The following is a 13,031-nucleotide window of genomic DNA, read 5'->3' on the forward strand; positions in this document are numbered from 1 at the left end:
ACAGCCATCTCGGTCAGGAGCCTAAACCTGAGACGGCCTGGATCCTACCACTGGGACGATTCTGGCTCATCACAAACCTTTCAGACAACTACCAAGATATGAGAATTCCACTGTTTACGCTTAAAATGGTAAAAAACTAGAAGCCATTTAAAGCTTAGTGAGTAAGGTAACCTCGCAAAGCTCCGGTATCGGCATGGAAAACAATGCTTCTCCACCTCTCATTTCATAATCTGAGAAAATGGATTTTCTGAATATGGCTACCATCTGGAAATTCAATTTATTCTGGTATTCAGAATAAACCGAGTTAATTTTGCAACATATAAGACTATTAAGGTTGTTCTGTTTTCCTGGTATTTTTTATACCGCCACTCTGGGGAACTAAAAACTCTTGGTAGCAACTCCGTTGAAAATAGCAGCACTGCATTAGGAACCCCCAGGGTCACATAAGATCAGAGGAAAAGAACTTGTAGCGTTTCACTTAAGTTCCACTAATCGACCATGTGAACCTGGGTAAATATACTTGTCTCGTTTCGTTGAAGGATTAAACAGTTTTTCTTACCCTTTCTTGAAATACAAAAGTTATTTCTTCATTTGTAGAATTCCGTTGGAAATATAAGCCTTTCATAGTCACCTAAAACAAAAGAAAAAAAATACATTAAATAAATAAACCAACAAAATGTCTTCCAGACAAAAAAAAAAAAAAAAAAAGGAAAAATTAAAAAACAGAGCTGGGAAAGGAGAAAATGACAACCCTAAACGTAGTTTTCAAACTCATAAATGTAGGTAGTAGCTGCTGGAAGCGACCACAGATGGGAACACGCCAGGCTCTGGTCCGTGTCCTAACAGAGAACAGGTTTGCGGTTCAACTTTTCCCAGCAAGGTGAGCACGTTGCTAGAAGATAAAAACCGTTAGATGTACTCGGGGGAAAAAAACAAACTTCAGAGGGCCAGAGAGCGCCGCCGTCATTGCTGAAGGTGCCATTTAAAAGGTGGTGTTCCCGGTCAGGGCGCGGGCCTGGGTGCGCTGGGGGCGCGCAGGAGGCCACTGATCACCGTCTCTCTCTCACGGGGATGTGTCCTCCCTCTCCTCCTCCCTCGCTCCACACCCCTCTAAAAATAAATAAAATCTTGAAAAAAGAAAGGCGTTCAAAGTCTTAAAAAAGACCATTAACAAGGAAAAAATGGGCCATCAAAACGCTTAACCCAACTGCGCCCTGATTCTTCTGTAACAGTTTACAACTACTGAACGGAGGCATCTAAGCCCCTAATCTGTGCCCTTCCTGAAGCATCGCTAAGGATTCCACAGCCGTTTCTTTAACTTTCATAGGAATTGTATGGCGAGACTGTTTTCTTTCTTTCTTTCTTTTTTAGGCTAGTTTTTGAATCCTCATCTAAGGACACGTTTTTATTGATTAGAGAGAGAGGAAGGGAGAGAGAGACAGAGACATCAGTGGCTGCCTCCCGGACGCGCCCCGACCGGATGGACCCCCAGCCTCCGGTGTGCGGGACGGCGCTCCGACCAGCGGAGCCCCCCGGCCAGGGCGGGACTATTTCTTAGCGCAAATGTTACAGAAGAAGGAACACAACGCCCGCAGAGGAGCGCGCACACCCCGCGCCATGGCCGTCGCAGCAGGAAACGCGGCACTGGGACCCCAGAAGCTCTCGTACCCCCTCTGTCACTACCCCCGCCTCAGAGGCCCCAGTCCCCGCCTCAGGGCACAGGTCCCTTTTCCGTCCGCCTCCTCTTCCCCACGGGACGCCAGCTTCGCCCCCGCTGTCGCCGGGAGGTGCCGTTCCCTCGTCCCCCTGCTGCGCAGCATTCCGCGCAGACAGACATCCGGCCGCGTTCAGTTTGGGGCCTTCGCAGATTATCCTGTTAAGAACGTTCTTGTACCTACTTCTTGGTGAAGGCACTGTCATCACATTTATTTCATGCATGAGGCCACCGAGCCTTACAGCGGTTAAGACACTTACCTCGGGTCTTGCAGCACGGGCTGGGCAGCTGGGACAAACCAGGGGCCACCAGCGCCAAAGTCCTTCCTCTCAACCAATGTGCGAGTACATCGTGGTTTCCCATTGTGCTGCTAACCTCAGCTTCCCCCCAAAACTAGAGCCCTATCTCCTCTACGTCAGGGCTGCCAATGAGTCAGTACTTGAGAAAAGCGGCCCCATAAATTGCAGAGCCCGGTACAAAATGAAAAGGTCGGGGACCTCGTCCGGAAATTATTAGAATTTCAAGATGGTGACAGTGGAGCATTAACCCAGGCGTGGGCTCCGGAGCATGAGGCCCAGGGCGACTAGGAGGGCCCCATGCTCGCAACACCGGCCTGCACGCTGAACCCTGCAGGATCTAGTGGGGCAACATAATGGGGTTTTACGGGGTAGTTCGGCAATGATTCCTCCTTTCTAGAATGTGAGAGCCAAATTGTGGAACTAAAGGAAAGGGAAAAGACGTTCAAGACATAGATAATTATGCACGCAGCATGCAACAGCAGAGTCCATAAAAGCAGGGTGAGCCCGGTCAGAGATTAAACGAGCCCCAACCCTCTGGTTGAAGAAGGGCTTCGCGTGGGGGCCCGGCAACGCGCTTGCCAGTGTCTGCCGGGGTGAGGGGGGGCCCTGTCCCCTGCCGCCCAGCTTTCACGGCTAAAACGCATCGCCCTCTGCCGCTTGCGCACCCGACTCCCGTTTCTCCACCGCATACCCTGCCAGATCTGGCCGTCACGACTTCACACCGCAGGTCCCCTCTGGCTCAGGGCTCCCAGGCACTGCTTGTTCCCTGAGACCGCGCGGCACTTACTCTCCAGGCTCCGCGAGGGAAACGAGGCTGAACTTGGTCCCTCTCTGCAATCTCCCCAGGGACACTCAATCTGCCCCATCTGCTCCACGCTTCTGGATTCCGTTACACAGTAACCAAACCTCGCCTTATTCACTTACTAACTAGTGGGTTTTCCCAGCTATTGCTTTGGAGAATCAATATCCATGATTATGAAATTAAAAACCCTCTGCTCCTACTCAGTCTGGAGCTACTGGAGTTCCCTTTTGAGAAATGGAGCATTTATGCAGCAACACCGTGATTTCAGAATGTCTCTTTTCGTCATCCCGGAAGCCACTGTCTTCTCTGCCCACTGCACCTTAAAACACGCACGCCTCCCGGATCCACAGTCCCAGGACCCCACGCCACAGCAGCCCCGTTCCAAAGACCTGGGAAGATGGCTGCAAAAGCAAGTAACATGTACATAACAAAACCATTGCCTTTAGGTAGATCATCCTAGAGTTCCTCCAAATTTTAGGTCAAAATTGGCCAGGTCGGTAGGAAAAAGGAATGTGTGATGGGTCCGGTGAAGAACCCCAGGGGGGCCAAAACATCCTCCAAATTACAAAATGAAGAAAGAGAAGTGTTTTTACACAAGTGGCGAGAAAACTGAGGACATATTATTGCTTTGCAGCCCCCAGCCAGGAAGGCCGGGTTCCTGAAGCCGAGGAAGTGGGAGCGCGGATGGCAGGCAGGGCCCACGCGGCCTCTCGGGCACTGGTGCGGGTGAGTGGGACACCTAGTGTGTCACTTAGTGACATTTTCATTGAATGTAAACATACTTGCACACAGGAAGTAAAATAACTGACCATCTTATAAAATAAAATTATAAATTAAAATACATGGCACTTACCATGCCATTTCCAAAAATGAATGTCACGTAACTTCAAAATTCTCTGTTCTACTCTAAATGTTCCTTTATCAAAGAAGTTCTACATACAACTTCTAAGTAAAAATAAACCTGTTTAAAAATGTAGGCTGATAGGCTCTATAAAAAGCATATCAGCTTACATTTATTAAAAAAGATTTTATTTTATTTTCAGAGAGAGGGGTAGGGAAGGAGAAAGAGGGAGAGAAACATCCATGTGTGGTTTCCTCTCATGTGCCCCCAAGTGGGGACCTGGCCTGCAACCCAGGCCTGTGCCCCGACTGGGAATCGAACCCGTGATCTTTTGGTTCGCAGGCTGGCATTCAATCCACTGAGCCACACTGGCCAGGGCTCAGCTTACATTTTTAAACAGGTTTATTTTTCCATATACATTAGATTTTAAATATATTTGGCATAAGTCCACAAATTGAGGATTATGTTTGCAATACTTTGTATTTTTATAATGGTTCACATTAAACCTATTAAAGATACGGAGAAACAAAAATTAAGACCCCTAATTCAGTAACACATCAAGAAAATAGTTAATAAAAGTACTGATCTTTTAAGGAATTCTAAAAAGAATGAATGGGAAGACATTTCCAGTGGCTTCAGCTTAGTTTTAACAGCAACACAAACTACTTGCTCTCCAGCTCCACTTACTCTCCCAAGGAGCTCATCTATTAATAATTGTAAATAAAACCTCTACAGATCACTCCTTATCTACCCTTGCAGACCAAAAGTGTTCTGAGTATCAGATCGACCTCAAATTCAAGAGACATAAAACTGGAATCATCTTTCTCCAAAAGAAGATTTTGCTGTACCAACCTTCAGGCACCGAGGATGTCCTAGAGTCTATCCCAACTCCTTCCCGTGTATTACAGGAAGTTACGGGCCACAACGCTCCCTTTTCCTTCGGAAGTCCTGGTTCAGCTGCTCAGTTTTTGTTTTGATGGGTGTTAGCACCGGCCACGTGCTGACACTGTAAGGCCTCAGGCCGGGGCGATGGCCACAGGCTACTGAATGGCTTCACTGCCTTCTCTCATCTGATCTATCTGTTTCTCTGTGGACAACTTAATTCCTGAAGTCCAAACTCTATATACTCCAATTTCTACTATTCCTCAATACAAACTTTGCAGTCTTGTGGCCACTTCCGGTTCAGGATTCAGTTATAACATTTCTAACCCACTCTCACTTCTAGGAAAGCAGAGACGCTGTCAAGAAGCTGGGCTACAGAAACGAACAGGTCAATCAGTCCTCAAAGGTGGCCCCACCGGCTCATCCATACGCCAGGACTGGGGCACAGAAGGACGCCACGAGCTGGACTGTGAGGGATCAATACTCAGTCATATTGATGAGGGGACATAAAATTAAGTTTTAATAATGTTCTTACTAACCTGTGAGAATTTGCATAAATATCCACATATCAGATAAAGAAGTATGTCAAACCATGTGCCCAAATATTTGGTTAAAAAATATGGCCAGCGAACCACAGTAACTGGACGGAGGTTTGGTTTAAACACCACACTTTGCGGGTTGGGAAGACGGTGCTCCTAGTCAGGTAGGGCAGCTCTGCTTCCTCGGGGGGTGGTGGACGCATGGTCTTCCCAGCTGGGACGTCTCTGTGTTGTGTGGGCATGGTCTCTAGACTCTGTACTCTCTCGGGGCACTTTGCATGAGCCTGAGCACATGGACGATCACAAGATGGGCACAGGAGCCCCGTGATAGTGGCGCACACCTCACTAGGCCCCAGGAAGCATTTCTAGCTGATCATATTTGTAAGAGCCTTTACTTTCACATTTGAAGTACATAATTTAAACTTAGGGAAATGCAGGAAGTTGCATGGTCCCTGTCACTGGGAGGGTTTAAACAGAGGATGAATACACACGTACAGTGGCGCAGTAAAGGGGGGTGCAGGCGTCAGCTGAGGGGCACAGGGAGCTGAGGTGGCCGCATCAAAGCCTCTTCTAACGACGACAATCTAGATTTCTATGAACATTACCAAGACGTACCCAACTGAACTTATACATGTGTGGCGTAATCTTTACTACTCGCACAACCTGAGATCTAAAGACAGGTGAAGAATCAGGAAAGGAAAAATGTTTTCTTTTTGATATAGGCTTTAGGGAGAAGTTAAAAAAAATGGCACTTGCCTGGAGACGTCAAATTGCTGCCTCTCTGTGCAACACATGGTTGCCAGCACGTGTCTGTCTACAGCAGAGGCTCCCAGCAACGACCTCTTTTAAATCTCAAGAAATTCTCCCGTTAACTCTCCTGCCTCCAAGACAGCTTTAATTATTTGCTGATTTACACTCAGGAGTCTTCCTGGAGGTGTCCCCTGCTTGCCAGCCCCTCTAGTGGATGAGGAGTGGGTGGGCTGGGGGATGGGACGGTCATTATTTTAAGGATGGTAAATCTTTGGTCCAGTTACTATTCAAGGTAGGGTCACTCAATATATTAAGATCGAGAACAACAGGGATGTACCTTTCATGTATATTTCTAATAAGCATCATATTTTCCTCTAGTGTTCTACAGGGAACAATGGCGCCAATGATGTGATGAATGACAGGCGTCTCTTGTTGCTGGCTTAATCACGTGACCCTGGGACAGTGCAGGTGGTGAGGACGGACATCAGCGACTGAGGGACCTTCAGATCCCTACTGCACTTTCCCTTCTCTCCAGGTGACTTAAGCGGTCTTCTCCAATGATACCGTTATTGCAGTTTGTTTAACGCCTATTTAATTTTCCAACTCACTACAGCATCTTAAAAAAAACATTTCTTGCTTCAGATGCAAGACAGAAATTGTAATTTTGAGTATTAACTGATAAATTCACAATCAAGAGAAAATAATTTATAAGGTTTCACACTTATTATAATGCATAAAATTAGAAGAAAATTATTTTGCAAAATACCATATTTTAGCACATGTGTATATATGTTTTTCACTCTTCTACTCATCAAACCTCTCCTTAGGTCCACGCACTACTTACTGTTCGTTGGGTCTAGAAAAATCACAAATAAACTTGTTTTGGAAATATTCTATATGAAGTTCACAAAAGCAAGAAAACATTCACTTTTATCAATTAAAAAAGAAGTGATTTCCCCAAACCAAAACCAAAACCCACGATTCCACAGTGAAACAATTTAAGAATTCCCAAGTTTTCCCATCTTCCGGGAGGCACGTGAATGAATGAAGACACAATACTACCCAAGGTGCAGTACTTGTCCAGAGGCCTAAAACCAACGCTGTGAACGCTCTTCTTCAATCCAGAACTCTGATTTTGAATGCATAGCCCTGAGAGTTGTAACGTTACCAAAACATTTCACTGCAACTGACAAGCAAGCTGATCTGGTCCAGGGAAACCCTCTCTGTTTCAGACGTTAATATCTCATCTCTGCCACAAGCTGGAGCAGATGCATCAAGGAAGTGAAATTAGGGATAAAAGACAGTAATTATACACTGCAGATAGGATTTAGAAATCATAATTGACTGGAGTTTGAATCCTGGCTTCCCTACGTGTTAGCTACCTGACTTTGCGCTATTTAATTTTAACCTTCTGGGCCTTAGGTCTCATACCTATAAAACAGAGATAATAATAGCAGTTAGGACAAAGCGTTGCTGTAAGGATCAAATGATACATGCAAAGCACTCTACAAACATAAGCGTTCACAGTGTTGCCTATTTTTACTATTATTTCTGTAAACTGGGCAGAGAACCTCTGAAGTATTACAGTTCCAAAGCCCGCCCCAAAGGGTCTGGTCATGCGCAACCTGAGCTTTCACACCTTTCAGTTTCTGCAGCGGGCAGTTATATCATCTGGATCTGCGCCGTCCAGTAAGGTGGCTAAGGAGGCAAAATTAAGATGTGCTGGAAAGGTAAAATAGACATCCGATTTCAAAGACAGGAAGAACAAAGAATGTATACTATTTCAATTTTAAAGTATTTGATGGTGTGTTAAGTGGTATTTTCAACACAGTGGGTGAAATGAAACAGTATTAAAATTAACTGTAATTCCACGCGTTTCTTTCCGTATCTCTCGCTATGGCGACCGCAACATCTCCCCTGACGTTCCGTGGCTTGCACGGTATGTGCACAGGGCTCACGCGGGATCCCGCGGCCCCGCCGCTCCGCAGAGACGCAGGTTCTCAGGCGCCGCCCAGCCCGCAGACCGGCCCCTGCCCTGCGGCGTGTTCCGCGGCGGTGCGTGCGCTGCCCCCAGACCATCGGCGCTCGGCCGAAGAGGGCAAAGCTGGCCCCCAGCTCCCGTAGCCGAGAGTGCGCTTGCTTTATTTAGGAAATGGTTCCAAAACGGCAAAGGGACGGAGGAAGAAAAAGAAACTCGGTGTTACCGGAACAGAAAGAGGCGGGTGGGTGGGAGCCTCGCCGGGAGACCCAGAGGAAGGAACTGCCAGACTTCTGCCGCCCGTAAATGTGGCGGGTGGGGGGACACGCAGACCGAGAGAAAACCCGTGAAGACTAGGAAGTCGGCAGACAAATCAAGTCATCCCCGCCCCTCGGTGGCCTCGGCTAAGCTAGGCCTGGGCCCGAGGGGATCTGGGGTGGAGGTGCGGCGCGAACCACCGTCCGCCCCAGGGATGGATCGTGGCGCGGGGCGTCACCCGATCTTTCATCCAGAGCCCCGTTTCCCAAGACACACGGCGCACGAGCCGGGACTCACCTGCTTTCGAGAAGCTCTAACGGCCTACCCCTTCGCCACAGCCACCTTCGAGTCCTTCTGCACAGAGCCCGCCCCCGCTGGCCCAGGCGCTACTTCCATTGGCCAGGCCGCTCGTCACTCCCGGCCTCTCGGAGGCTGGAGAGAAGGCCATAGCAACCGAACTCGGAACTACATCTCCCGGCATGCTCTGCCAGGAGGCGAAGCGGGGCGCTGCACAGGGGCTACCAATAAATGGGTGAAGTTGTAGTCATCTGGTGGGTTCCGTTTTATGCAAATTTCAGTTCAAGACCACACCCTTTCTCATTCCAACCGTTTTCCCAACCATCTTCCTTGGACGGTGCCCCGCCTCCTTCTTCGCCTCTACGTTATTCTCTCCTTTAAACTCTTCCTTAGCTAGTTTAGTCGAATGCAACCTAACTAGCGTCTCGCATGGCAATGGACAGATACACTGAAATCGTGGACAAAATTCCCACAAGCACTCAGGAAAATCCCAGATCAGAAGCCTCTGGTTACGCCTTCTGGATTCTCCAACCCCGCCCCCACGTTGAGCTTCTATTTTTATTGGTTCCCTCTCCCCTGGTGGTTCCCGAGGTGGGCGGTACTAGAGACAGGGGGCGGGGAACAGGTCCTGGCCCCTTTTCACGATTGGCAGACTGATTGCCCCACCCACCGGTGGGCGGAGGCAGAGGGTGGCTAGGGGCGGGGCAGGCCGCGGAGAGAGGTGCGGAGAGAGGCGGGAGCGAGGGAGCGCGGGAGGGGACGGAGGAGGCCGGGAAGAGCGGAGGCGTGGGGCGGGAGCGCAGCTTGGTTGCTCCGTAGTACGGCGGCTCGCGAGGGAGCGTCCCGAGCGGACTCCGGGACGCGCGGACAGGCGGGCGGGCGGGGATGGTGTGCGGGGCCGCGGCTCCGGTGTCCCTCCCCGCGGCCGGGGAGCTGCACTGATTTGCCCCGGGGGCGGCAGCGCGGACCCGCCTGGAGATGAGGTGAGGAGCGGGCTGCTCGGCGGCGGCGGCGGCCTGGACCGGGAGGCGGCGGGCGGGGGTCTGCGCGGGGGTCGGGCGGCGCGATGGCCGCCCCGGGCTCCCGTCCGGAGGCCGCCCTTCAGCCCTGGCCGCGCGCCCGGGAGGCCCCTCGCCGCGTCCTTCCCCCTCGTCCCGGGGGCGGCGGCGGCGGCGGCGGCGGGGCGGGCGCGGGGAGGCCGGGGGGCCGCGGGACGGGCTTCGGGCTGAACGGGCGTCCGCAGCCGTGGCCGGCCGAGCGGGGTTCCTCCCTCCCCGGCCCTCCCGGGCTGACCTCGCTGCCCTCGGCCGCCGGCGCGCGGCGCGCCGGCCAAGCCTCGCCTCCCCGCCCGCCTCCCGGGCTCCGGAGGGTGCGGGAGCGGCCTCGCGCCCCGGCGGCTCCGTCCTCCCGTCTGTGCTGCTCGGCCGGGTCAGTGAAGGGCCGTCGGCGCCGGCGCCGTTCGCCGGGAGCGCGCCCGGGCTCCCCGCCGCCGCGTCCCGCTGGCGCCCCTGCCGCGGTGCGGTCTGCGCGGCTGGGACGGGGGCGCCGAGGCCGATGGGGGGCTGCACCCCGCGTCCGCCCGCGCGCGGGAGGGTCACCGGCAGCCTCGGCCGGGGCGCTGCCTGCGGGCATCTTGCGCTGCGGTTCGGGCGGAGGAGGGAGGCTCTGCCGCGGGAGAAGCGGACCGGCGGCTTCTCCGTCGCGCCGAGGCTGAGGGTTCCCAGCGCCTCCGCAGGAAAGTTTCCTGCGGGGCTGAGATTTGGCCGCGGTGCCCGCCGCGGCCGGGGGCGCTGCTTTGTGCTCCTGCCGGCGTCCTGCTCTCGCCGATCGCGCGGTCCGGGCGTGCAGTGCAGCCCAGCGGCCCGACAGCGCGCAGATAATAAGAAGGAGCACCGCGCCGGCACAGGCGTCCGGGAAATCTCCGTCTGTCCACGGGAGGCCCTTTCCCCGATCCCTCCGATCAGATGACGGGCAGGCGCAGAGCGCTCCTGGATCCGGAGCTGGGGCCGGAGCCGGACCAGAGCTGGGGCAGGAGCCGGGGCAGGAGCTGGGGCCGGAGCCTGGGCAGGAGCTGGGGCAGGAGCCGGACAAGAGCTGGGGCAGGAGCCTGGGCAGGAGCCTGGGCAGGAGCTGGGGCCGGAGCCTGGGCAGGAGCTGGGGCCAGAGCCTGGGCAGGAGCCTGGGCAGGAGCCGGGGCAGGAGCCGGGGCAGGAGCCGGGGCAGGAGCTGGGGCAGGAGTCGGGGAAGGAGCTGGGGAAGGAGCTGGGGCAGGAGCCGGGGCAGGAGCTGGGGCAGGAGTCGGGCAGAAGTTGGACCCGAGGTGGGAGCGGGAGCCGGGGCAGGAGCTGGACCTGAGCCGGGGCGGGAGCTGGGCAGGAGCCAGCGACCAGCTGGGGTGCGTGGTGCTGCTCCCTGTCTCTGCAACCAAGATGTGTGTTATTAGGTGACTGAAAGTGCAGAAGCTTCAATACCTGTCAAAGTTATGATTTTCTGCGTCTCTGAGAACTGTTTTTCTTTAAATTACTTAAAATAGATTACTTAGACATATCGTTTTGATATGTTTGCTTGTCACGTAAAATATACATATATATATTTAAATGCCGAATTCTTCCTGTAGGTTTGTGAAGGACCGAGGAAGTTTCAGTGATCTAAATTAAGAAATGAAGCGCATGAGTGACGGCAGTAAAACTTGCAAAACCCCTGGAAGTGCTCCAGGGAGGAGTTTCTGATTGAGCCTTTTTTTTTTTTTTTTTTAAGGTATTTTTTAATCTAAGACAATTGCAATTGCTAAGGCTCAGGGTACCTTCACAAAACTCTACTGTTACTCCGCCTGAGTAGGAGAGGGAGTGAACACATTCTGATGTACTTTGGAACCCCGTGGATTGTCAGATAGTAAGCATTGTGAAATAGGGCATAAACGAGGGTAGCAACTTAGTTCCGTGAAATGTTTGTCCCTCTTAGCATTTTTTTTTTCCAGTTGACTAGCAATTTCCTTTTTCTTAATGCTTATCTCTAATATTGGTGGTAGAACGCTGAGTTCATCTTTTCCTCAAATGCCTAGACTGAGGCAAAGTTAAATCTCCTACGAGAGGTTAAGGAGGAAGTGCTGGTAAGTTCCAGCGCTCTGACTCATCTTTTTAACTTGCTGGATTTGTGAATTACAGAGAATGAATTAATCACCCCAGGGCTGGGTTTATTAGCGCAGACGCCACTGCCTGCAGAGCTGTCTCTTCCGAATGGTCCTTCCCTTCGGAATGGCTCCTGTTACTGGGGGCTTCTCGAAGTCTGGACCTCAACTCACTGAAGGCAGCATTAACTGAGGATCCTGCTAAGAATGCAGGTTTCTGTCGTCTGCCCTGAGGGTCAGGCTCCTGGGGGCGGGGCCCTGGGTTGGTATTTCCACGGAGCCCTGCAGGCGTTTCTCGCGCGTGAAAGTCGGAGAGTCAGCCCTCGTGCTCTTCCTTCTTCTCACCGTGTGTCTCCTAAGACCGTCTCTGGAAGTGAGCAGCACATTTTCAAGTCACAGTGCTTTACCTTAGGCTGCTAATAAAAACTGACCGTGACCTTCAGATGTGTATCGTAGCTGTAACAAGGCTTTCGGCAGCGGCAGAGACTTGAGCTCGTCGCTGTGTCCTGAGTGCCTAGAATAGTGTCTGGAGGAACTCGATTGAATATTTATGAGGGAACTACATTGCACTGAGACCACATTTTAAAACCTTTACGTGTGAAATTATTTTTATCACTGAACAGTCACTGATTGTATAGAAACAGGAGCCACTCGTACTATAACCCAGTGATTTCCATTAACCTGATTGGCTCAGAAAGGAGGGAACTTCTCCCAGGCATAGAACGCTCAAGGTGAGAAGCCGGAAAGAAGGCTCCTAGCAAAACATTTGCTTAGAGACTCAAAATGTAATTTTCAGTCAGTATAGTGACAAATTGCTATGTGATCACTGTATCAAAATACCATTTTATAAACCATCATAATTTCAACATAATGCTCTAAAAATTGATTTTCAAAAAATGTAGAAAATTGGTATGTTTTCTGTCGTGGCTGGGTAGCTCAGTTGATTGGAGCGTCCCCTCCCTACTCCTCGCAGTGCCAAGGTTATGGGTTCAGTCCCCGGTCAGGGCATGTAGAGGAATCAATCTGCATAAATAAATGAAAAAATAAATCAATCTCTCTCCCCTTCCCCCCGCTTTCTCTAAAATTAATAAATAAAAATAAAAGAACAGTTGATATATTTTCCAATTTTGTTTTTTATAGTAATAAAATACGACCTTTACTCTCCTCTTGGAGAGTCTTGCATGGGCCCCATAAATAATAGCTTCTGGGTAGTTGAGGGCCGTCTGCAGAGAATGGGTCTGACTACATGCAGTGTGTGGCTTTGACTTAGTCATCTAACTCCTCAGTGCCTCAGTTTTCCTCAGATTAAAATGGGAATAATAATAGTAAAGCTTATATACTTCCGAGTACTTCCGACAATAAACCTTGTCATTAATTTCAGCGTAATTGTACGTTTCAGAACCAAACTGATAATCAGTTTATGATGATCAGCTGATATCCCTTGTATTTTAAAGAACTGCATGTTTATGGTAGAAAATAAAAAGCAGAAAACTCTAAAATACTTATAAGTCCACCACGTGAGTACATATTCCTTCAAGCCCCTT

At 50.9% G+C, this 13,031-nt stretch overlaps 2 protein-coding genes across 2 annotated transcripts in view; one reads left to right on the plus strand and one right to left on the minus strand.

Moving 5' to 3' along the window:
• The window catches only part of CRYZL1 (crystallin zeta like 1), a 29,756-nt gene extending 21,261 nt beyond the window's left edge, over positions 1–8,495 (minus strand). The window contains exons 1-2 of the mRNA XM_090271495.1: positions 8,361–8,495; positions 560–631 (exon numbers count right to left, since the gene is read on the minus strand). Coding sequence (XP_090127621.1) covers positions 560–625 — 66 coding nt within the window. The 5' untranslated portion in view covers positions 626–631; positions 8,361–8,495. The remainder of the gene's footprint in view (positions 1–559; positions 632–8,360) is intronic.
• Positions 8,496–9,164: 669 nt separating this feature from the next.
• The window catches only part of ITSN1 (intersectin 1), a 159,404-nt gene continuing 155,537 nt past the window's right edge, over positions 9,165–13,031 (plus strand). Inside the window, exon 1 of the mRNA XM_090271503.1 lies at positions 9,165–9,343. The gene's annotated coding sequence lies outside the window, so the exon portion shown is untranslated. The remainder of the gene's footprint in view (positions 9,344–13,031) is intronic.

This window comes from Furipterus horrens, unplaced genomic scaffold (assembly GCF_987537825.1).
Source record: "Furipterus horrens unplaced genomic scaffold, mFurHor1.1.pri manual_scaffold_1, whole genome shotgun sequence".
Classification (NCBI taxonomy): Eukaryota; Metazoa; Chordata; class Mammalia; order Chiroptera; family Furipteridae; genus Furipterus; species Furipterus horrens.